Genomic DNA, 25,927 nt, shown 5'->3' on the forward strand with positions numbered 1-25,927 from the left:
TCATACAAGTTATCCCAACTCACATAAGTGTGTTTTATGGACGACATAAGTTGAAAGTGCGTCTAAAGTAACTTATCAAGTACACTATACGTGATTGTTTCAGTAGCTGAAGCTCATTTTAAGTGTAATTTACTAAAGAAGCTCTAGTTAGTGAAATTATTTTTCAAATGTAAAATAACATGAAATCGCTGTAACTGTGAAAATACGTGTGAAAACATGATATTTCTGTTCTTTTACAAAAAAACATTAGAAATACACATCATGTCTGAACAAAACACGTACAATCAGTGACATTTTACTGCTGCAATGTCTCACTGCACAAACACAAAAGACAAAAACGTGAACGTGACATGTCATTGGAGTGCGTGCTTTGAAAAGCGCGGGTCCTGTTTGGATTGGTTGACAGAAACGGTTGGAGAAGAAAAAGAAGAAGAAGAAAAAGACATGCCTTTGGCTGTTGGGACACTGAACATCCGTCTTTGATGTTATGCTTAACAAGGTCAACAACCACCACGCGGCTGTTCCCGTTTGGTCACAGAAACTTGGAGCAAACAGCAGCTAATGTCGAGGCTGGAGGAAGGACGAAGGCAGAAGGCAAGTATCAAACTGAAGCTTAGTGGTATTAGCTTTATTTACCACTATGCCTCTGACTTTACTCAGTCGACAAAACCAATCCGCTAGCATGTCGTCAATTGAAATGTCTAACTACGATGACAAAAGTACGGCCGGCGGCGTCTGCCAGTGTTAGTCATAGATACATATCTATGAGTGTTAGTAGTCAGCCAGACCAACCACTTTTTATTTTATTTACACTAACGTTAGCTTAGCACTTAACACTGAGTCATTACGTTTACTTTTGTGAACTGACTGACACAGGCGGAGAGAAAGAGGAATCACAGCGCACTGCTTCACTGTACAGTTCAGCATGGAAAGGAGTGGAGTTCTTAACCACCAGTTTATGCCATGAAATCAACTCTCACCACTTATCTACAGAGAGAAAGAAAAAACAATGATGAACAATGATTAGCTGTTATTATTTAATAACAGCTAATGTTTTCTGTCTTCTCTTCAGGTGGTTACAGCTCAAACTTCACCATGGTCAACAAGTAGTTCAAGTATGGATACCACACCTCGTCAACTGTCTGGATAGAGTAGGGATTAATTTCCAGTGAGGTTTGACGAAGTTTCTAATCAGTGTTGTTGACGTATGGTGACTTGACCACGTTATGGTTGCCTTGTATGTAAATTGGTAACTCAACTATTTTTTTTTTTTTTATTTACTTTTTTCTTTCATAAGCAGTTCAGTTGAATTTTATTGTTTTTTTGTTTTTTCTTGTTTTGTTTCAGATCCAGTCATTTTAATTGAATAGATTTTTGAATATTGCTGTAATAATGGTTACCTGCTACGGTTGAATAAAAATAGGGAGAATGGGAAATTGTAGCTGTTCTTGTTCAGCCTGGTCTTCTTTGGACACGTTTTGAAAAGATCAAATTATTGTTGCATACTGTTATATTACATGTAATATAGTCGTATACAGCCTTTTTAAATAAAAAAAATGCCATTAAAACTAACTAATAAGAGCACGTTTCTGTAATAATAAGCATTATTATTCATATTACAATGTTAATTTGTCATCTTCATGGGTAATTTCATTATTATAAAATATTTGTAATTAAACGTTAAAACAACGTAAAACAATTAAATATCCATTTGACGTTTTCTAAAACTAACCTTAAATTCTTGCAATCTAACCAAATATCTACCGTATTTTCCAGACTATAAGCCGCTACTTTTTTCCCACGGTTTGAACCATGCGGCTTATGCAAAGATGCGGTTTCTTCTTATCTTTTTTTTTTTTTTGTGATAAATCCTTCACAAAAACTGTCCGCATGCGAAAAGCATCATTTTCAGCCACCTTTACCCCGGGATGACAGCGACACAGAGAGCAACACTGACATAGACACAGAAAAGGTATGTGACGAAGCTCTTCTCAGGCTGTTCAACTTCAGAAGAAGATGACTTCAGTGGTTTCAGTGCGCAGGAGGAGGATGTATAAACCCATAACTTTTCTGTTTTGTTTGATCAGCACTTTTATGTTACAGGCACCGTTCGGAAACTGATTGGTTATGTTCAGTTAAACTAATCAGTTCAGTAGATGTCAGCAGCTTATAGTTTTAAAAAAAAACTTTGTGGGTGCAGCTTATATCGAGGTGCGCTCTATAGTCCGGAAAATACGATAGTTTTGCAATCACAAAACAAAAATTTGAATCACATTATTTTGTGTCATATACTGTTATATTACATTCAAATATAAACTAATATACAATCTCTTCCCTTAAACTGATGTCATTTAAACCGATTAATAACAGCACATTTCTGTAAATTTAAGCATTATTATTCGTAATACAACATTTATTTACAATATTTCTAGGTAATTTAATTGTTTAAAAATGTGAAAATGTTTCGAATTAAATGTTGAACAACCTGAAAATAAGGCAAAATCTTGTTAAAATTACAAGTATAAACTGTATTTTTTTTTACACTGTATTTTTCTAGCGCCTCTGCTGCCAGAAAAATACAGTTCTTTTACAATTTTTTTTTTTTTTTTTTTTTTTTTAAGTGCTTTAGATTTTACACTGTATCGACTGTGTCCTCTAAACATCATATTTGTGTATCTTCTCTTACACTGGTTGATATGTGGACTTTGCTTGAGTTCCTCACTGAGGTTGTTCCATAGTTTGACTCCAGTAACAGATGAGCAGAAACTCTTCACGGTTGTTGCTATGTTTAAGGTTTTGAAGTTGTGTTCCCTCTTAACTGATCACCTCCCTCCTGATTTCTAAATGTTGTTGGATGTTTTCTGCTAGTTGTCTGTTTCTGGCCTCATACATGATGATTGGTGTTTGGTGAGATACAATGTCAGTGAGTTTCAGGAGTTCTGATTGGATCAAAGTGGATCAGTGTGTTCCTAGTAGTTGACCTGATCAATAGTCCCTATTGCTCTTTTCTGCAGGATGGTAAGTGAATGGAATGAAGTTTTCTACCTCAGCACAGTAATGGAAATATAGTGAGACCACTGAACAGTAAAGTGTGCAGAGAGGATTCTGATCCTGTCATTGTATTGCTTTGTGAATGACTGCAGTGCTTCTTGAACCTTTGGACTGTACATGTTTGATGTGTGGTTTCCACCTCAGCCTGTCATCTACTGTAACCCCTACAAACCTGCTTTCATGCACCCTTTCACTTTCAGCTGGTTGGAGTCAATGAAGCTTAAAGACTGTTAGGACACAGTGATGCTGAGCTTAACATTTAAAACATCAACACATCTCATTGAATTATTCATCATTTTATCTCCATCTTTTATTCTTTATTCAGGTTGATGAGCTGCAGTTTTTCAGAGATCAGCTGTGATTATCTGGGACCAGCTCTGAAGTCCAACCCCTCCCATCTGAAACATCTGGACCTGAGTGACAACAACCTGATGGATTCAGGAGTGAAGCAGCTGTGTGGTTTTCTGGAGAGTCCAGACTGTAGACTGGAGACTCTGGAGTGAGTTCACTGTCTGTTACTGTTGTAGATCTGATATGTTTAATCACCAACTGAATCTAATTCATGTTCCTTCATCAATCTGTAAATGTCCTTTAGTTCAAGACAAGTGTTTGTAGCAGAAACTGGAGGAAACGTCCACTGTTAGTTGTTGGAGTCAATGAATGTTTGTGATTAGAGCTGAAGAGTCACATCTGGGGCTGTTGCACAAAACAAGGATAAGGGATTAATCCAGGATATGTTGGTTATCCTGGATGAACTCATCCATGATCCACTTGCATGAAAGCAGGATATGTTATGACATAAATCAAAATGCTTTGCTTGTGTGTGTGTGTTGTTTTGTTTTGTGTTTGTTTTTGTTTTTACTGTTGTAAGTAGAGGTAATGTAGCAGGTACGATGTACGGTTGAACATAGTATTTGTTGGGGAAATCACCATTCTGCAGGATGGATGGATGGATGGATAGATAGAGTTGCATTCACATAGTTTCATTCACATCTGCATCAGTTTCACTTGTGGTTTCATCTGTTTCATAATCAGAGTACAACTATGTTTTCAGAGATGTTAATGAACTATTTGGATTGTGATGTTTCAGGGAGCAGTGAGTGTGCGTTTCCTTTCTTTTTAATTAGATCTTCTACCTCTTCATAGTCCTCCATCAGTATGTCCTGCTGCCATGGGGAGGAGTTATCTGCTCCCGTTGCTATGGTGAATCAGTGAATCTGTGATCGATCGTGGGTTCTACTTGAGGAGCCGTGTGTGCGCATTGATCTAAGATTAATTAAACCTGGCTTGATGAATCCACGTCCGCTCATCCTGGCTTGGTTTTTGTGCAACCAAATAAGCCTGGACGCTCTTGTTTCAGATTTGTTGATCCCAGGATTAGTCACTTATCCCAGATATCTGAATCCTACTTTTGTGCAACGGGCCCCAGGATCCAGAAGATCCTCTGAACTCAGATTTGTTTCAGTGATAAAGTTTTGTGATGAAGTCCAAAGATTTCCTTGTTTTGTGTTCATTTCAAAGTGACTTGACTGATAATGTCTGATCATTCATATTGATCCTGTAATCAGCAGCAGCATCTTATTGATCTTGGATGATGTCTGTAGAAGGCTGACATGATGAAGATCCACAATAACACAAGGACAAAGTCACTCTACTCATTTTAGAGAACAGCTCATTGATCAGGACACATTTCAGACCTCACCACATCTGACTGATCATCAATCATTTCATCCTTTTTTCTCTATTCAGGTTGTGGAGCTGCAGTCTGTCAGAGATCAGCTGTGATTCTCTGGGACCAGCTCTGAAGTCCAACCCCTCCCATCTGAAACATCTGGACCTGAGTGAGAACAACCTGATGGATTCAGGAGTGATGCAGCTGTGTGGTTTTCTGGAGAGTCCAGACTGTAGACTGGAGACTCTGAGGTCAGTTCACTGTCTGTTACTGTTGTAGATCTGATATGTTTAATCACCAACTGAATCTAATTCATGTTCCTCCATCAATCTGTAAATGTCCTTTAGTTCAAGACGAGTGTTTGCAGCAGAAACTGGAGAAAACGTCCACTGTTAGTTGTTGGTAGAGATGTTACGCTCGAAGCAGACACTCGACACAGCGTTGAGCTTTCAAAGCAGAAGTATCGTGTAAAGAGGGTTCGATGCCTCGCTTCATAGAGCGGAAAAATCATCTGACAACTCAAATGATGCTTCATTACGCCACATGCATATACAGTTTTGAATTCAGTGCAGGGTTTTCCATCTCACAATGCATATAAATGGCTCACTCCTCTAAATGTCGTGGCTTTTTGAGAGGAGAGTTTTGCATAGGTCATCCATTCAGAAGGAGGGACAGTGAGGTTAAAGGTAAGAGTAGTATAACATTAGATTAGCTTGAATACATTGGCACATAGGCATTCACACATCATACATATATTGACTTCAGTGACGTGCAGCCAGGGGAGGCAGGTGAGGCAGAGCCCAGTGGTTTGTACTATAAAGTATTTATTTTTCATTTAGCCTCACCAATTTTTACTATTTTTTATTCAAAATTGCAGAATTTTTGCAATTTCCCATTTAAATGTTTGGAAGCGAGTGAGAGCATTTTCCTGTCTGTGTGACTGATTGACTTACATACCTTTATACACCTACATACATACAAAGATACATACTAGCACACATACAGAGAAACATTAGTGCAAGAGAAAGTGTGAGTGTACAGCGAGTGTGAGAGCATTAAGTATTTGTGTGATTTGTGTGTGATGAGTGTTTGAGAGTGAGGAGACATAGGAGATATAGGGAGGATGGAGGCAAGGCCACCAGAAAGAGACACATCTTATATGTGGGAGCACTTTGACCTTATTACCCCATAAAAGGTCTAGTGTTTGAGAGTTTAAAACGCTACAGCTGAAGAGATAGTAGAGGTTCAGCGGTATTTGTCAGAGCCCTACCTCTCCAGAAGAGAAGACCCTTTAAAATACTGGCACTTAAGGGCGGCAATTAATCTGAAATTGTACAAGCTTCCCAAACGATATTTATATATGCCTGCAACATCTGTGCCATGCAATAGGGTTTTCTCCAAAGCTGGAGAGGTCCTTCCCAGTTTCACAAGCATTTTATACAGCCATTGTCACCACAGTCCCTAGTTGCACAAGCATTTCACCTCTGTTATTCTGTCATTTTATTTTATTTTGTATTTCTATCAGTCACTCAAAAGCATATATCTAAAACATCCAGTATTATATGAAGGCACAACCACACAAGCATGTCATTATTTTATTGAAATAATATAAATCAAGCATTACTATGCACATACTGTAGATCCTTTATTGTTAAACAATGCCTCACTGTTTAATGACCCATTTCCATTTACTGCGGATACTATGCATACTTTTATCCACTAGATGTCGCTACATTTAATTGAATCAAATGCTTCAAAACACTGAACCAGTTCAACACAATTGCTTCAGATTGATTCAATGCTTCAGAAAGCTTCAATTTCTCCATCACTAGTTGTTGGTATTTACTCTGAATATGAATTGTCACCGGTTCGTTTTGATAGAATAGCAAATGATGGTTCAGTCGAAAAACGTGTATGTGGTGAATTTTATTTGCGTCAAATTCCCCAAAAAGGTAAGGAAAAAATATTTACAGGTCAGGGCAGATAGCAGACACACCCAAGAACACACACTATCAGCTTCAAGCTGAGCTTAAACAGGCAACTAGTAGCCCACAGTGCCACTAGACCAGAACTCATCACTGAGAGAGCAGAGCTCCCTTTAAATACCCCTGAGCTCCTCCCCCGGACAAACTGATTAACAAATTACAGGATGTTAAAACACAACTCAGCGAACTGTGGGCGAAAATCCACACTCCCCTATTCCCCCAAAACACAACAGATCACAAAATGTTACACAAATAGCCCGTAATGGTGTAGTCCGTGATCACATGACCATGAGAAGCCACCAAGCGCTATTTACAGCGTGACCAGGAAGTGCCTCGGCTTGGCCCAAGACCCAGTGTGCACCCTGTTATCACCCTGGATCATTATTGTTGTGAATGTGTGATGCTACTATGTCCCTTCCCCTGTGTGTGTGTGTGTGTGTGTGTGTGTGTGTGTGTGTGTGTGTGTGTGTGTGTGTGATTGCCTGCTGCAATCTCTCTCTCTCTCTAACGATTCACCCACAACCAACTGGGTCTAGTGTTTGGCCTAAACTGCTGCTCCTTTGTGTAAGAAATCGGTAGAATCGACAAACTGAGTGTTTTGTGAATTTTGTTGGTGAACTGTGTTTGGTAGCCCTGTAGGAGGGAGAAGCCATTTACTTTAAACCCTTTTCTCCTGTTCTCCCTCAGAAAGGAGCCAATCATGTCATGTCTCTGATTTCCCCTCGACCAGGGACCCTCTGACCCCTACTTTATTTATACTCTTTTCATATTTAAAACATAAAAGTGATGTTGAGCTGAACATTTAAAACCTCAACACATCTCATTGAATTATTCATCATTTTATCTCCATCTTTTATTCTTTATTCAGGTTGTGGAGCTGCAGTTTGTCAGAGATCAGCTGTCATTCTCTGGGGCCAGCTCTGAAGTCCAACCCCTCCCATCTGAAACATCTGAACCTGAGTGACAACAACCTGATGGATTCAGGAGTGAAGCAGCTGTGTGGTTTTCTGGAGAGTCCAGACTGTAGACTGGAGACTCTGGGGTGAGTTCACTGTCTGTTACTGTTGTAGATCTGATATATTTAATCACCAACTGAATCTAATCCATGTTCCTCCATCAATCTGTAAATGTCCTTTAGTTCAAGACGAGTGTTTGTAGCAGAAACTGGAGAAAACGTCCACTGTTAGTTGTTGGAGTCAATGAATGTTTGTGATTAGAGCTGAAGAGTCACATCTGGATCCAGAAGATCCTCTCAACTGACATTTGTTTCGATGATAAAGATGGAGGTGGGAGGAAGCCAGAGTACCCCGAGAGAACCCACATATATATATTTATATATATGTATATATGTAGGAAGGAGATGTAAATTAACTATTTGGACTGTAGACTAATTGTGACGTTTCAGCGGAGTTGTGAGTGTGTGTTTGTGCAATACTTAGACATTCAGGGGGACTGTAATATGTTGCCACGTTTTCTCTCTTTGTTTTATGGCAGTGAGTGTGTGTTTCCTTTCTTTTTAATTAGATCTTTTACCTCTTCATAGTCCTCCATCAGTGTGGCCTGCTCCCATGGGGAGGAGTTCTTTGCTCGCGTTGCCATGGTGAATCAGTGAATCTGTGATCGATCGTGGGGTCTACTTGAGGAGCCGTGTGTGCGCTCTGATCTAAGATTAATGAAACCTGGCTTGATGAATCCATGTCGGCTCATCCTGGCTTGGTGATTGTGCAACCAAATAAGCCTGGACGCTCTTGTTTCAGATTCGTTGAGCCCAGGATTAGTCACTTATCCCAGATATCTGAATCCTACTTTTGTGCAACGGGCCCCAGGATCCAGAAGATCCTCTGAACTCACATTTGTTTCAATTATAAAGTTTTGTTGATGAAGTCCAAAGATTTCTTTGGTTTGTGTTTGTTTCAAAGTGACTTGACTGATAATGTCTGATCATTGATATTGATCCTGTAACGAGGTCAGCAGCATCTTATTGATCTGTGTTGACATTAATAGTTGTCTGAATGTCGTGCTGACGTTTGGATGATGTCTGTAGAAGGCTGACATGATGAAGATCCACAGTAACACAAGGACAAAGTCACTCCACTCATTTTAGAGAACAGCTCATTGATCAGGACACATTTCAGATCTCAACACATCTGAATGATCATCAATCATTTCATCTTTTATTCTTTATTCAGGTTGTGGAGCTGCAGTTTGTCAAAGATCAGCTGTGATTCTCTGGTCTCAGCTCTGAAGTCCAACCCCTCCCATCTGAAACATCTGGACCTGAGTTACAACAACCTGAAGGAATCAGATGTTGAGCGGCTTCTTGATCTTGTGAGGAGTCCAGACTATGAACTGGAGACTCTGGGGTGAGTAGAGGGTTCCAGTCAGTCCATGCTGCTTTCATCAGTATTGTCCTAACACAGTTAGTATCAAAGATCCAGTGTTTCCTGTAAACCTGCAGCTTCTCAGTGAAGCTGTGAGAGGAGAATGGAGACAGGCTTCAGGATTGGACAGAAGACAGAGAGAGAGACAACAGTCAGCCAATCAGATGAGCCAGAAGCTTGTTGTGATCATGTGTTTGAGTTGATGTGAAGACGACTGTTGTTGTTGTGTTGATGTGTCCAGGAAATAAAGCTGGATTCCAGCTGACAGCCTTCCAAGACGTATAGAGACAGTGGTGGTCATTCATCACATCTGATCAACAACTGATCACAGCTCTGAGATCAGTCTGACTGAAGCCTGCACATCACAGAAGCAGCGTTACATTTAGTAACCATGAGTTTCTTAGTCAGCTCATCTGTGTTTCCATGGAGCAGCAGTAAATCCATCACTAAAGTGTTGGTGCAGTAATGAAACGTTCAGGACTCTCAGCAGTTTCTTAGTGAAATCTGCAGAGGAAACAGACTTGATGCTAAAAGTCTCTGCAGGTCTGTGTGTGTTCACTCCAACACGTTAACTGTAAGCTGAAAGGAAGCTGGCTGAGCTCCACAGCTGCTCCACTGCTGCTCTGAACAGGACTCAAGTCCCTGCTGCTCTTTTACTGGATGTGATGATGAAGGGAAACACTCCTTCACCTCCCCTCTCCTTTCTCGTCCTCTCTACAGTGGATGAACCATAGTGATAAACAGGGGGGTGTGTGTTGTGAGAGGATGAGCTGTGTCCTCGATGATCCAGAGGCTGAAGCAGACTCTGACTGGACCATGTTACATGGCAGGGAGAGGAGAAACTTCATTCCACATGGTCTCCATTTAAGGACCATTAACAGAGCTGCACTTCAACTCTTCACAGAGCTCCAACAAATCAATCCAGTCCCTCAAACAATGATTCAGACACATGTCAACCTGCCAGCATCAACAGATCTTCCTGATGTTGTGGAGACATTTGTTCCATGTCTTCTCTCTTCTCACCACCTCATAACCATCAGCCATCAATAAATTGATCTTTGTGCCCTGATACAACACATCCAAGGTAGAAGATGCAACAAACTCCTCTAATTTAAATTCCATGTTGATGAGTGACAGCTAGCAGTCACAGCAGAAACCAAACTGTTAACCTAAGCAGCCGTTCACCAACTACATTCCTCACTCCTCCCAAATCACTGCACAGTTACAGCAACAAACCATCAAACACACAACAATGAGTCCACCAAGGCTACAAAACAACAAAGGTAGCCCACGGCCCTAGGTGTTCAAAGGACTGGCCTCCAGCCACCAAGCACCCAAATGATGCTACAAGCCCGTAGACTGGTTCTCAACAAACTGACCTGACACAACAAATACATTCATGAGCCTTTCTAGACCTTGACAACCTTATAGCATCAGTGTGTGAACACACACTCTGCAAAGGTCCACTCTGGAAAATGGAGAAACGGTTTTAATTCAGTTCAATTATTCAAATTTATTTACATAAAATTAAAGTTATATTTTACAAATTATATTTTATTTATATAGCGCCAATACCAACACAAATAGTAGACACTTTCCTCTGTAAATTTTTGCCAAGACAATCAGCATAAAGTAACCTTGTGACTTGTATCGCGCTTAAGATTTTCTTATATCGTCTGCACAAGGTAAATCAAGTAAGGGTCATGGTAACCCCTCACAACCCAAAATTGATTTAGGTCCAACTAAACAAAGTGGAGCTGGAGCTAAAGCTAATGCTAGCGCAATGTCTGAAGAGTCAATTAACACCGAAGAAGAAGGACCAAGCCACGCTCCGGTTCTTGAAGCTCTTCTCCAACAGATTTGATGGAGTATTGGCTGCAATTGAGGGAATGAGAAACGAGGTCGGAGAATCCATGGAGCATATTGTAAATGCCGAGACAGGCATTTCTGGCAACAGTGTCTTCAGAATGAAGCATAATTCCAGAGTCTCGAAAGGAAAAACAGGGACATGGAGGACAAAGTAATGGACTTGGAAAAACACTGACTTTTGGTAAACCGGAGGACGCAGAGACTTAGGTGGATCCGAGAGGAGGCCAAGGATGAATAATGGTATGGATAGAGTTGGAAAAATAATTAAACGCTCACTTGACAGCTAATATCTGGGATTACTGTGAACTGAACATTGAAATATACCCATACTGAGCGCCTGTATATTCCTCTGTTAGATTTATATGGGTTAGATTTATATTCATGGGTTAAAGTTGCTGGTGATCACAAGTTCAGTGAATCTGAGAGACTCCACCATGTATCTGTAACTCTGTAACTAGTTTGATGAAGTCATGTGTGTAGTTGGTGTTCTTTGGCTCATATCTCCCTGGTACTTAGATGGACAGAGATTTGATGGATATGTCAGGCGTCTGTGGACTGTGCTTTGTTTTGAGACGTTGTTTGTGTGAACTGTACAAAGATCCACAGCAGTAGAGCCAGAAAAAAGAGGTTTGACTGGCTGGAGCTGTAGGACTTTGATATTTGGTCATTTTGTGTTTGAGTTGTGTTTGGAGTATAAGTGTCATGGGATGTGGTCAGTTGTAGTTCCTCACAGTGACCACTGGAGGGCAGTGATCATTATAGTATAATCATCTTCATCCACTGTAATTATTCTTTACAGTGTATTTCAGGTATTTTTTTTTTTTTTTTAAATACAGTATCTTGTGTTTTATTTTATTTTTTACAGTGTATTCCTTATCTGCCATTTAGTTTTTAAGGACGTATCCTCTGGTAATATTTTTTTTATAATGCATCTCTCCTTCTTGCCATGCTGGCTACGTTGACAGTGCATCTACTCATGTACATGTTAGCATGATTTACAGTGCATCTATTCATTGGTAGTTTTTTTGACAGTTTATCTTTTTTTTTTTTTTTTTTTACAGTGTGTCTCCAGGTGTCTCCTTTTTCTTTTTTTCATCTTCTCATTCCATGTGTATTTCCTGATTGTCATTTTTGACATTGCAAATTATAGTACTCAGTTTTTAACAGTGCATCTGTTCCTCCTGATGATTTACAGTGTATCTCCTGGTCTCCATGTTGTCATTTTTTCTTTCTGTTTATCTCTCTGTTGCAACGTTGTATTTTTTGATTATGTATCTCTATCATTTTTTTTAACAGCTTGAATATGCAAAAATTATATTGGAGATGTTAATAAAGTTGTGCATAGAACACGACACTGAGACCTGGAACTAAACAGAAACGCCTCTTCTTTCTCTTTAGAAATGTCCAGTTGTTCATTCATGGGGTTTGTCACGGGACACTATTGACTCGTCTTGGACCATGTGAGTCATATGAGAGCAGAGAAGAGGCGCGAGAGAGAAGAAGAAAAGATGGAGGACATGTCCCGGTGGGTGAGGAGGTGCTGCTGTGGCAAGGTGGGGAGGAAAGAAGGTGAGGGCATGGGCGAGGAGGAGGAGGAGGAGGTCGGCTTCAGGAAGAGTACAAGTTCTTCTTCCCATTGGCTGAGGTAAAGAAGTTTAGGGTTAGGGTTAGTGTAACACTTAAACAACTCAACAACACACAGAAGAAAACACAATATCAACCATCACAAGGCAGTATTTTTTACCCTCCCTTTGTGTTAATTCAGTGAACTCCATCATAATCTGTTGGAATGGTCTGTTCGGCAGAGGGTGTGCTGCTAGGTGTGTGAGGGATTTGGTTTTACCTGGATTGTTTTGTGCACAGATCATGAACTTTTAGCAATAATCTGCTGCGAAAGATGTGAAGCTTTTTGTAAACCACTATTTTTGTACTGATGCACACATCCCTCCTTTTGACACATGGTCTATCCCATGCATCAACTTAACAAAAGCAGGATAGAGAGCTTTATGCAGGCAAGGTTTGTGATCAGGACCATACCAAATGCTATCACTCTTGGACCAGAGTGATCATTCAGCAGGGGTAGAAAGGGAAGGAGGTCAGAGAGGGAAGCACGAGGAAAAGTGAGAGACAGAGCAGGAGGGAGGGTCGCAAGAAGAGAGGAAGTGGGTTGTAATGCAGCTGCTTTTGCGGCGACGTCTGCTCATGCATTTCCACTAGAAACTGTGTCCTTTCCAAGTGCGCGAGCCACACATTTGTATACCGTGACTTGTGGTGGTAGGGTGATAGCCTCCAACAAATCTGCAATGAGAGTATAGTTAAGAATAGGCTTGCCATCTGATTTTAATAACTTTCTTTTTTTCCAAAGTCCTCCAAAATCGGAAACTATGCCAAACTGTGGCCAGTGTATATGCTCTTAGTGCCACAAGCTCTGCTGCCTGTGCTAAGTAATGAGAGGGAGAGGAGAAGATTCAACAATCCCATGACCATCAACAACAATCCTATGATCATTAACAACAGCATAGCCGGCATGTCCACAGCCTGTTTCAGGATCCCTGAAAGCAGAACCATCAACATAAAACACAAAAGCAGAGTTAATCAGGGGCATGTCAGACAGATCAGGAGGTGGGGAACAAATCTGTTGTAATTCTGATAAACAGGTGGCTCTTTCGGCGACCTTTACAGCAGTGTATGTTGTCAACAGCACTTGGAATGGTCCTTTCCACCGGTGATGCTTTCATGTCTTTCTTTTGACATTCCTTATCAGCACAAAATCACCTGGTTGTAGGTCGTGCAGAGGTCCCTCAGTGCTCTGTGGAGGGCTGTCTTCTCTTGATGTCTGATATCCGAAAGAGATTTCATTGGGGACATGCAATATTTAAACATTGCATCTTCACACTAAATGGTTTCCATTGGAACGCCTGGGAGGCCCACTCCTGGTGTTGGGTGGAGCCGCAAAGAGAATTTCAAAAGGTGATAGTTTAGTGCGCATGCACGCTCTAATCCTCATGTACATCAGAACCAGGGGCAGGCATCGTGACCGCAACAAACCTGTCTCTTGGTAACATTTAGTTAATTTGGCATTTTGAGCAGTGATCTGCTGCAAAAGATGTGAAGCTTTTTGTAACCCAATATTTTTTTTTATATACTGATGCACACATCCCTCCTTTCGACACATGGTCTAACCCATGCGTCAACTTGGCAAAAGCAGGATAGAGAGCTTTAAGCAGGCAGGGTTTGTGATCTGGGCCATACCAGATCACAAACCCAGCGTAGAGTGATAGCCTCCAACAAATCTGCAGAGAGAGAGAGTATGGTTAAGAATAGGTTTGCCATCTGATTTCAAGAACTTTCTGTTTTTCCAAAGTGCTCCAAAATCATGACCTATGCCAAATGCGTATCTGAAGTCGGTGTAAATCATGACCGAATGTGATTCCGCCAGTGTGTCTTGTTAGTGGCAGCAGCTCTGCTGCCTGGGCTGGGTAATGAGGAGGGAGAGGGGAAGATTCAACAATCCCATGATCATCAACAACAGCATAGCCGGCATGTCCGCAGCCTGTATCAGGATCCCTGAAAGTAGAACCATCAACATAAAACACAAAATCAGAGTTAATCAGAGGCATGTCAGACAAGTCAGCACATGGGGTACAAATTTGTTGCAATTCTGATATACAACAGTGCGGTTCTCCGTGCCCTGAGAGGGGAAGAAGAGTTGCAGGGTTCAAAGTGGTGAACTTTTGTCACATTGGGAAGTCCCAGCAGGACAATGCGATAGCGCAAACAATGTGCAGATGAGAGGCGTGAAGATTTCTGCTCCTGCAAGAAAGCAGCAATAGAGTGGGCAACACAGAGTGTTAGAGAATCATAACCAACAATGTCACTTGAGGCAGAAACAGCCTGTTTACAGGCCACCACTGCCCTCAAAGACATTGGTAATACGCGTACAACAGGGTCGAGCTGATGGGAGAATTATGCCACTGGACGGAGTCTGTCACCATGTTTATGTTAAAGAACAGAGGTCATGTTACCATTTCTTTCATCGACAAACTGAGTGAAAGTCAACAAGGGGGGTGCAGATTGTAAGGTAAGTTTAAAATCTTGTTCTACAGCAGGTGTCCATGTGACAGCAGAATGTGCAGTCAAGTCTTTTTTCTTTTCCTCTCCATGTCTGAACAGTTACCAATGAAAGGTTGACAATAAGAACACATCCCCAAGGAAAGAACTTGTTTCTTTGTAATGGGGTTAGGAGTGGCAATAATGGCCTCACTGCGTTTGAGAGACACGTTCTGAGTGCCTGGGGAGTCAGAACGTGACCCAAAAAACACTTCTTGTTTGACAAACTGAAATTTGCTCAAGGAGGCTTCCTGGCATTCTGCAGTGAGATGGCAGAGGAGTTTCACTGTATCTTTTTCACCCTGTTGTTTGGAAGGAGCAGTTATCAGCAAGTCATCTACATATGGTAACAGCACTGTCCCTGGAGTCAGTGTCTGAGAGGAGAGACTCTCATCTAGACCTCACAGAAGATGGTGGGGCTGCATGTTAACCCCTGACTGAGTCGAGTCCAAGTGAATTTCTTCCCTTCGAACTGGAAAGTAGCCAAAACTGAGAGTCTGGATGAGCAGGGACAGAGAAAAAAGTGTTTGCCAGGTCAACGACAGAAAAATATTGCGTCTCAGATGGACTTTGACCTAGTATAGGCCACTCAGTGGGCTGTCCTTCTGGTCTAATCTTTTTGACAGGAAAAATAGGTGTTTGAACAGGTGAGTCATTACATGGAACTATGACTCCGGCTGATGGTACGGACTTAAAAACAGGTGTGATCCCCTCTATAGCCTCCTCTCTAAGCGGATATTGACGTTGTTGTGGTCTGTAGCCTGATTTTGGTACAATTTGGACGGGAGGACAGTCTTTAATGAGGCCTGTGTCATGTTTATCAGTAGACCAAAAAGTAGGAGAAACTTGGGATAAGAGCAGGGAAATTGGTTCAGTGGTGAGTGCAGCAAAATAGAGGCATCGCGGGAGGGCCTTGCCACGAGCTGCACAGAGTGGAGGCAATGACATTTGACTAAATAAGGAAGTTTGTGTGTGTTAGTTGATTTAGAATAGAGGTGAAGGAGAGTGGTCATGTGCCTGTGTGACTTTCTTCATGAACTCTTCCAGGAACCTGTGGTAAGTTTGGTTAGAGAAATATGAGGTACAGAGACATGATAGAATTTCTGCCGTGTATCTGTGAGTGTGACATAGTAAGCACAATAATCATCATCAATATACAAACCTGTCAGGGTCAGACAATCATTCAGTTCTCTGTAAAAGCTCGCTTCAAAGTCAGAATCTGGTCCACGCGACACAAAGGCTGTCCAGTGGAGACTTTAAGGCTTATTTTTGTCTGAGGAAAAATTTAGAAACGGTGCAGCTGTCTCTGTCAGAGAAATGGATGATCGCAGATTTATCCACCATTGATAATCATACAAAGGAACATTCACATGAAATTGTACAGTGGGTGTGGCGTGTGAAATCTCTAGTCCGTTAGGTGTCGGAGTTAATGCCACATTTAATACACACATCAAATCTGTCCCTAGCAGATTGACAGGACACATAGAGGAAACCAAAAATGAATGTTTTGTAGACAGCTGATTATCACCATGAGTCCATGAACAGATTGGCCAACCAGTGCATCTAGACATGCTATAAAAGAAAGATTCTCACTTCCTGTCACCTGCTGAACTTATTTTAACTTGTTATGAACTCATGTAGGTTAAAGGGTCACTTGAGCAAATACAGACAGCGAATATGAGATAAGTGAGAATAAAAATGTAATTTTCCATCGCATAACACTCATCAGTGTCTAATGTAGGTTGAATCCAAAAAAGCGTTGAATAAAGTCAGCTTGACTTGTAGAATTTCTTGAAGGCGTTTCATCCGAGTAGCTTCTTCAGTTCTGATAAACTAGTGGGAAATTGAGGTTTAAATAGGAATAAACTCTATGGGTAACACCCACCCGAAACTTGCTTGACCAGAAACTGGGGTCACTCATTACCATAATGACTGATACTTACCTGACAACCCATCCACAAGCGCATGGCCCAACACAGGAGAGCCAGCTCATCAGGAGACGACTCAGCAGTCCACCTCCACCTGAAGGACAAAGTACACTCCTTTGAGGATACCAACGTCAAAGTCCTGGCCAGAGAGGACAGATGGTTTGAGAGAGGAGTTAAGGAAGCCATCTATGTCAAAGTGGAGAAACCTTCTCTAAACAGAGGAGGTGGACTGAGATTTAATTTACCAACTATTTATAATTCATTTTTAACCTAACCCTAACCCTAACTTCTGTCCCCAAGAAGTTTCAACAACATTCACACTTTGAGCCTCCAGACTCCCATGGACAATAGCCTCGTTAGAGCTCTATTCATAGGATAAGTTAGCCTAGGCACACAGTTCCCCCCATTCAAGGACAGGTAAGTACCAGCCATTATGGTAATGAGTGACCCCAGTTTCTGGTCAAGCAAGTTTCTGGTGGGTGTTACCCACAGAGTTTATTCCTATTTAAACCTCAATTTCCCACGAGTTTATCAGAACTGAAGAAGCTACTCGGATGAGTTGCGAAACGTCTTCAAAAAATTCTACAAGTCCAGCTGACCTTATTCAACGCTTTTTTGGATTACCATGACCTGGATGACTGAGAACCTTCACAGACATTGTAAGTTGAAACCCAGTCAATAACTGAAACAGAAACAGCTGTGTAGGAGGCTTCAAACTTGGTGAGGAATAGATGAACTCTGCAATAAAGGTGAGGTTGTGAAAGACAGGTTCATGTCACAGGTAAATACACTATAGCAAGACTGACACAATGCAGTTCTACTACATCAGCAAGGCGTTTCCCAGACAAATATTTCAAAGCAGACTGGTGTTTCAAGCTCTTCTGAAAAAGCGCAAAGAAATGGGCGACGTTGAGTATCATAGATGGCCAGGAAGCAGCAGATGAAAAACACATCAAGATTATTTCCCTTCTAAATGTGAAGATGATGTGAAGAACATGTGGAATATTTGTCAGTTTGTTGAGCGAAGGGCTGGAGAGCTACAATAATGAGTGTCTGCAGGCAACAGTGAGGCATGGTGGAGGCTCCTGGAGAGTCTGATCCTCAGGCAGACACTGATCCATCATCAAGACCATCAGGGAGGAGGAGGACTGGCCCCACATTTATTCTGCAGCAGGACAAAGAGCCCAAACATCCAACCAATGCCATTAAGAACTGTCATCAGAGGAAACAAGAACAACATGGCCCCCCAGAGCCCTGGTCTCAGCATCATGGACTGAGTCTAGATTATATAAGGAGACAGAAGGATTTGAGGAAGATCTGGGGTTAGTTCTCCAAGAACCAAGAACAACCTACCAGCCGAGTTCCTTCAAGAACTGTGTCCAAGTGGACCAAGATGCTGCCTGGAAGGTAAAGGGGGACCCTTCAACGTCTGCCACTTTGCTTTCACTCTCCTGTCCAGTTCCTCCCAAACCAGCTGGATGGCCTATAGGTCTGGAGGCTGGGCCACCCACTCCACCTGGTTCCTTTCTCCTTGGGGAGTTCTGGTACAGCTTGGCCTTATGTTCTGGGTCATTTTCCTGCTGTAGGATGAATCCTTGACCAAGTCACTCACCCTGGATCCAGAACAGCCCAGACCATCACACTGCCTCCTCCATGGTCCATGACTGTGTACAAAGATCCTTTTACATTTTGATTCATTAGTTCATAACACCTTCTTCCAGTCTTCAGTAGTCCAGTGGCCATGTGTCCAGCCACTTTGTCTTAGTCTGACGTCTGAGCTTCAGCGCTCTTGCTGCAACCCGTCCTGTCAAGCCTGCAGCTCTACTGGTGCCTTCCATTTGTACTCGGAACTCGGAAATTCCAACTTCCGAGTTGGACTTTTTAACTGGAACGACCCCAAAGTCGTATTTCTGCCTCGTGTGGTCCCAGTTCTTTGTTCATTTAGAATTAGTGGAACTTAAATAGTCTAAATTTAGTTGAACATTAGAGTAATAATATTAGTTATATAGTCAGTTATCTTGGGACGAGGCCAGAGCTTTGGTGGAGGCGGCCATGTTGTTTCCTGACTTCTCTTACTAGAGGTCTGATAATTTTCATAATTTTTGTGTTAATTTCACTGGAATAAAGCACAGACATAGACATAGACAGCGTCGCGTCACTGATTCGAGTCAGTTCGCGAACAGATCTCTTACTGATTCATTCTCCAAGTGAACCAGTACACTGCAGGTTGCAAGTCAGCTTCTGTGTCATTGATATTAATGGTGGGGGTGGGGGTCGGGCACATATTATTTTTATTTTATTAAATATTTTTTATGAAACACAAATCATTTAACAGTACAACCCAGATGTGATATAGTCTAAATTGTAATGTTAACGCCCACAAATTTGTTTTTCATTTATAATTTGTTTAATTCCGACAATTAAAACACACATTATTTTATGTTTATAATATGCATCGCCTGAGTGGTACTTTTAATCACTGTTACGATTTTAATGGTGGGGGTGTGGGTGGGGCATGCATTACTTTTATTTTAATAAACACTGAGGTTTGATGTGCTGTGTGTTGACTCTGAGCTGGGTGGAGGCCGACCACGTCCTTGTGTTTTGAGCTGTTGAGTTTCTCATGAGGACAGTTGTAACGTGTGTTGTGTAACTAATAAAGTTCCCTCCAGCCTCCAAGTCTCCAGCTCGTTGTTTGAGCCTCGGATAAAGAGTCAGAGTCACGTCTGGAAACCACAGCTCGGTCCAGAGAGGACCAGGTTTTCAGACAGGACCAAGGTTGTTGTTATCGTTGTGACATCTCTGTGGTTTTTAGTGACTTCAGAAACTTTAACCTCAGACACAAACTTGAATTTCTGTAAAACCACTTCCTGTTCAGCTCAAAGTTTCAACACTTCAGCCTGAATCTGGTCTCATGTCTTCATCTGTTCATAGATTCATGTCAGAGTAACAGTAGCAGTATTGAAAGTAGTAGTAATAACAGTAGTAGTATTAAATGTAGTAGGAACAGTAACAGTAGCAGTATTGAAAGTAGGGGTGGTGGGACATGCTCAGAACACCTCTAACGGGAGGCATCCTCACCAGATTCCCAAACCACCTCAACTGATTCCTCCAGAGTGGTTCTACTTTTAGCTCCTTACCCTCTCTAAGGCTGAGCCCGGCCTCACTGCCAAGGAAACCAAGGAACCTCATTTCAGCCGCTTGTATCAGTGATCTTGTTCTTTGGGTTTGGATCTTTCCCTTAACAAGGGGTTACCCACCCCGTACTCCCAGAGCACCCCCCACAGGATGCCTCTGGGGAAACGGTCGTAAGCCTTCTCCAAGCTGGTCCATGGTTCCACGCATGGGATGAAAACCACATTGTATGAAAATGAATGCTAGGAGATGCACTGTGTAATCAGATAATACCAGATAAACTGTCAGAAATGGAAACAACAAGACACAATGTAAAAAAAAATGACTAAAGGGATATTCACTGTATAAAATGGGTACTGGGAGACTTTTTTTTTTTACTAAAAGTGATGAAGTGCATGAAGTTGTGATAGAGAGCAGTGTTGCTTGTTCACTACTTCCTCTTCCTCTTTGTCTTTGATTTATTGCGTCTCCTTCTCCTGCAGCTCTCTGGGTGTTTCCTGGTCTCACTTTCACCAGGATCAAGTCTCAGATTGTTTTCTCCGTGTCAACCTCCCACTGAAGGTAATGAATTTTTAATGTTTTCTTCATTAAGATTAAGAGTGATCTCTGAAGGAGTTTAAATGTCCCCACTTCATCCCAACGACCTTCAGCTCCACTTCCTCTTCTTCTGTGTAAAGCTGCTGTTTAGAGTCAGGTTTACTATAATGTGCCCTGTTGGAGTAAAGCTGGACATTAACCAATGATGAGTGAAGCCTTTAAAGAGCAGCAGTGGTTGAGTTTAAGTGTCTGAGTCTGACCGGTCTGTCAGTATATTTTCCTGGAGGAACTTCTTTTATTCTGTTTGATTCTTTGATGGAGGTTGGTGATGGTTTCAGTCATGATGTGGTTTAAAGTTGATGTTCCCACCTGGAAGACCAGGACCAGAATTATAATCAGAATCAGGGGCCTTATTTATCAACCCTGTGTACACACAGATCTGTGCGTAAAGAGCACGTAAGTACATTCCGACGCAAAGTATGGCATTTATCAATTTGTACTCGTGCTTAGAAAAGTGTGTCTGACCGTGCATGCACACAATCTACACATAGAACCTATTGAGACAGTCACAGTCACACAGATTTTTTTGTACTTACACACATTCTAAATTTCATTCCTACGTCAGAATTTAGAACCTTTTCTCTGCACAGTTTGATAAATGAGGCCCCAGGACTGCATCTCCTCATGAATTTTACAGGGGAGATGTGTCTCCCTCTGGTGGTGAAGCGATGTACTGCATGAAGTCAGTTTACTGCGATGTCTGTGATGGTTCTCAGTCATCCAGGTCATGTTGATCCAAAAAGTGTTGAATAGGGTCAACTGGACTTGTAGGATTTCTTGAAGACGTTTCGCCACTCATCGTAGTAGCTTCTACAGTTCTGATGAACTACTGGGAAATTGAGGTTTAATAGGAAAACTCTGTGGGTACACCCACCATAAACTTGCTTGACCAGAAACTGGGGTCACTAATTTCCATAATGGCTGGTACTTACCTGTCCTTGAATGGGGGGAACTGTGTGCCTAGGCTACTTACCGTATGAATAGAGCTCTACCCATTCTATTACCGTCTGTACCAGGGGGAAGCCACACGGTGTATTTATGAACTCCCCAAAATACACAAGGAGGGAGCCCCACTCAGACCCACTGTCAGCAGTATAAACTCACTGTTCACCCACATTCCCACCAGAGAAGCCTCGGATGTAGTACGGAAAAGACTGCAAAAGGATGACACCTTGGCCTTGAGAACCAGTTTCACCCCAGAACAAGTCAACTCAACCTGTGCCTGACCACCACCTATTTCCAGTTTAATGGAGGTTTCTACAGGCAAAAACACGGCTGTGCAATGGCGTCCCCAGTGTCACCGATCGTGCCAATCTCTACATGGAGGAAGTAGAGACCAGAGCTCTGGACACCTTTGCAGGTTCCACTCCCACCCACTGGTACAGATATGTGGACGACACCTGGATTAAAATCAAGACAGAGGAGGTGGAATCGTTCACTAAACACATCAATGCAGTGGACAGCAACATCAAGTTCACCAGGGAGGACATCAGCGGGGACAGTCTGGCCTTTTTGGACTGTTTGGTGCGTGTTGAAGACCGAAGCCTCAACACAGAAGTATATAGAAAACCCACGCACACAGACCAGCACGTGTTATTTGATTCACACCACCCTCTGGAACACAAACTAGGAGTCATTAGAACCCTCCAGCACCAAGCACAGACTGTTCCCACTAGACAGGAGGGCAAGGACAAGGAGGGAAAACACATTAAACAAACCCTCAAAACATGTGGATATCCCAAATGGGCCTTTGTCAAAGGCTCAAAAAGATATCCCAGGAAGGACAGGGAAGAGGAGCACAGCAAAAGGAAGAACATCACCATCCCCTACATAGCTGGTGTTTCAGAGAAACTGAGGAGAATCCCAGTTTATTTCAAACCTGGCAACACACTAAGACAGAAACTGATCCACCCCAAAGACAAAACACCCAGACAGAAACAGAGTAATGTAGTGTATGCTGTTCAGTGTAGTGAGGAATGTGGTGAAAGTAACTCAGTACTTTAACTCCACCTTTTAAAAAGCTTGTGACTGAAGTGAAGATGTTCGTCTGTCAGCTGACATCTTTGAAATGTTGTAACCAGACGTTGAAGTGACTGAATATTAAAGAGCTGGAGCTTCCAGTCAGACTCAGTGTCAGTGAAGGCACCATGTGTGTCCTCCATGGCTCCATCTAGTGGACTGATAGTAGAAGCTTCAACCAGCAGAGATGGTTCCAGTGGATGTTCCCATGAATGATGTGTGTTTCCTCTGCAGGTGAAGGACAAAGTGTGAGCTGATGTGAATCCAGCAGCATGGACCAGAGTGAAGCTCATAGGTGAGAGGACCATCTTTAAGTGTTGTTAGTTAAAGACATCAGTCCAAGACACCAGGACACTCGATAGAAATGTTTAGAGTCCAGAGGTCTGTAGCAGGAAGCAGGATTAAGGACTTAGCGAAGTAACTTCAGGGTTAACTCCAATAAAATGCTACGCACACCGGCCAATCAGCTGTTCAGGAAAGAGGCTAGTCCTGACTGAGATTGGAGCCCAAATCATGAGAAGAGCGTTACGGCGTGAACGCATCTTCCAGGAGATAATCACACAATGAAGAGGATATTTTAGCCATTTGTCCTTGCTAAGCTCAAACACAGCTCAGAATCAGGATCATTTCATTCAGGACAACAAGTTGATGTATTGATATGATATAACTGTGGCATAAGCTTCCATCTTTATTGTAACCGAGATAACATTATAGAATTAAGAAGATGAAATGATGTGTTTATCTGCTCCCACATTCTTTTTGCTCCAGAGGGGTTACATCTGGGGGAACACACGTGTATGACACTAATTGTCATACACGCGATTCATCTATGCAGTGATTGCGATTCATGGCTTCATTAAAGTAAACTAATTGAGCCATTGATGTGTAATTTACGCATTTATTTAATCTGCAGTCCTTTACCTTATGGCAGGGGGGTCAAATTCTGGCCCGCGGGCCAAATTTGGCCCGTGTTGTAATTATATTTGGCCCGCGAGACAATACCAAATGACTACGAGAGCTGGCCCCCGGTATTATACTGTACAGCGCATTAACCGCTCATACTACAAATCCCATAATGCCCTGCTGTTGTTTTGGCACGTCAATCAGGACAGGACCCCGAAACTCCTCTGTGACAGTAAGTATACACTACAACTGTCACTGTGCTACCCCTTCCCAAAAATGACGAAAAGAAAGGCAGAAAACAGGAGCTTTCTGGACAAGTGGGAGGCAGAATATCTATTTACGTATGTAAAAGACAGGCCCGTTTGTCTTGTTTGTGGGGTCAACGTGGCCGTTACAAAGGAGTACAACATTAGACGACACTATGAAACGAAACACCATGACAAATACAAGGACCTGGACATGACTCAAAGACATCAGAGTAGATCAGTATGTAGCAAACTGAACAATAATTAACATTTTCTTTAAGCACTTTTTCTTGCAATTCGAAGGCATGGGCTTGAATGGTTGATTTATTTATTTTAAAAATTATCCAGTGGAAAAATTTTATTTTGATATTTAATTCAGAAGGCTGCGAATAGAAAAATGTTTTAAAATTTTATTTCATAAATGAATGCCATTGATGTGTTTTTTTTTTTATTTGAAATTTGATTTTGCATGTCTCCACTATTAAGTTATATATAATGTAATAAGAGTTGCTTGTTCCATATTCAATGTTAAAGCAAATTTTGTTTCGTTCCATATTAAAAGGTTAATTTGTTCAATCTTTGCCCACGGCTTTGTTCAGGTTTTAAATTATGGCCCACTGTGCTCTGCTGCACTCTGCTGCCTTTGAACCCGCCCTTTATACATGCGCGTTCACCGATTCACAACTAGACAAACCTGGGTTAAGTTACCGAGTTGATAACCAGCGTTGCGATATGACTTTTCCAGATTGTCATTGTTGTGGATAGGTTCAGCTAGATAGGTTGGGAAAAACCCCAGGGAAGTTGAGCTTGCTTTGTGATACAGGCCTCAGGTCTAGACTGGAGCTTCATCAGCTTTGAGCAGCAGCCTGATGTTGAACTGGGACCAGTAACATCCAGCTGAACAACCACAGTCTGCTCACACCAGGAGGATCTTTCTGTACATGGTCTAGTTCCAGCTCAGTGTTTGAGGATTTCATTCATAGTCACTAGTTTTAATTCTTCTACAACAGATTCAAGGCTGGTTTATTGTCACTTCTACAGGATGTTGATAGAAACATTCAGATGTGAGAGATATTGGTTCTCCTGGTCCCACTGCACTACATGCAAAATAACTACTAGAGGTACAACTACTGCAGTACTACTGCACAATGTTACAACTAAACAGAAGATCCTCCACAAACTACCTGAGAATGAACTCCTGTGGATCAGAGAACATGTTCACATGTTGTCAGAGTTTAAGATGACTGAGTTCTCAGAAACCTCTACACAGACCTGTCAGCCATTCATCAGTTAAACTATCTCCTCCATCTCTCTGCAGCCTCCAGCCCCTCAGACCTGACCATGTGGTCTCTGAGGACCAGGTTGAACCTCCACTGGTGGACGATGAAGCCGTCATTACAGCAGGTATGTTTTTACTCTGTTACCTTGAGTTGAAACTGAAGCTCAGGTGAGATGTAGAGGTCTAATGCAGACAGTTGGATGATCTGATTAAAATGAAATGGTCCAACAAGGAATGAGAAAACAGGAACTGTTTGTATGAGTAAGTATTCAGTGGTGAATTCATGGGTGGAATGAAAAGAGACGGAGAGGATGGGATGGGTTGGGTAGTGGTCCTCCAAAAGAGTTTCAAATTGACTCCATCAAAGTGACTGCTCTTCATATAACCATCTTTAGATATCTGAAGACTTCACGTGGCAGGTAAGACTGAGGGGTCCCTGCAGGGAAAAGAGGAAATATGACTTCTCTGAAAGTTACAGAATCTCTGAAATGCTTTTTTGTCCTTGTTCCTGTAGAGAAGTTGGTTGCCGGCATGAGGACTGAGTTTGTGGAAAGGTTGTCGATAGAAGTCCTTACACAGCTCCTGGAGGCCCTCGTAAAAGACAGTGTCTTGACTGGGTCAGAAAAAGAATCGATATCTGAGAAGCACCCAGTCAGAGCAGACAAGGTACGCCACTTCATTGACACTGTGAAGAGAAAGGGAGAGGAGGCCTGCAAGAAGTTGATCCAACATCTTCAGTCCATAGATCCTGCT

General features: G+C 41.9%; 1 protein-coding gene across 1 annotated transcript in view; it reads left to right on the plus strand.

The window, feature by feature from the left end:
- LOC125001243 (NACHT, LRR and PYD domains-containing protein 12-like) overlaps positions 1-25,927 on the plus strand; it is a 105,868-nt gene that overhangs the window by 68,042 nt on the left and 11,899 nt on the right. Inside the window, exons 7-12 of the mRNA XM_047577166.1 lie at positions 1,913-1,972; positions 3,450-3,550; positions 4,801-4,974; positions 7,577-7,633; positions 25,214-25,299; positions 25,689-25,840. Of these exons, the coding sequence (XP_047433122.1) occupies positions 1,913-1,972; positions 3,450-3,550; positions 4,801-4,974; positions 7,577-7,633; positions 25,214-25,299; positions 25,689-25,840 (630 nt within the window). The remainder of the gene's footprint in view (positions 1-1,912; positions 1,973-3,449; positions 3,551-4,800; positions 4,975-7,576; positions 7,634-25,213; positions 25,300-25,688; positions 25,841-25,927) is intronic.

The sequence above is a fragment of the Mugil cephalus genome, chromosome 23, assembly GCF_022458985.1.
Source record: "Mugil cephalus isolate CIBA_MC_2020 chromosome 23, CIBA_Mcephalus_1.1, whole genome shotgun sequence".
Classification (NCBI taxonomy): domain Eukaryota; kingdom Metazoa; phylum Chordata; class Actinopteri; order Mugiliformes; family Mugilidae; genus Mugil; species Mugil cephalus.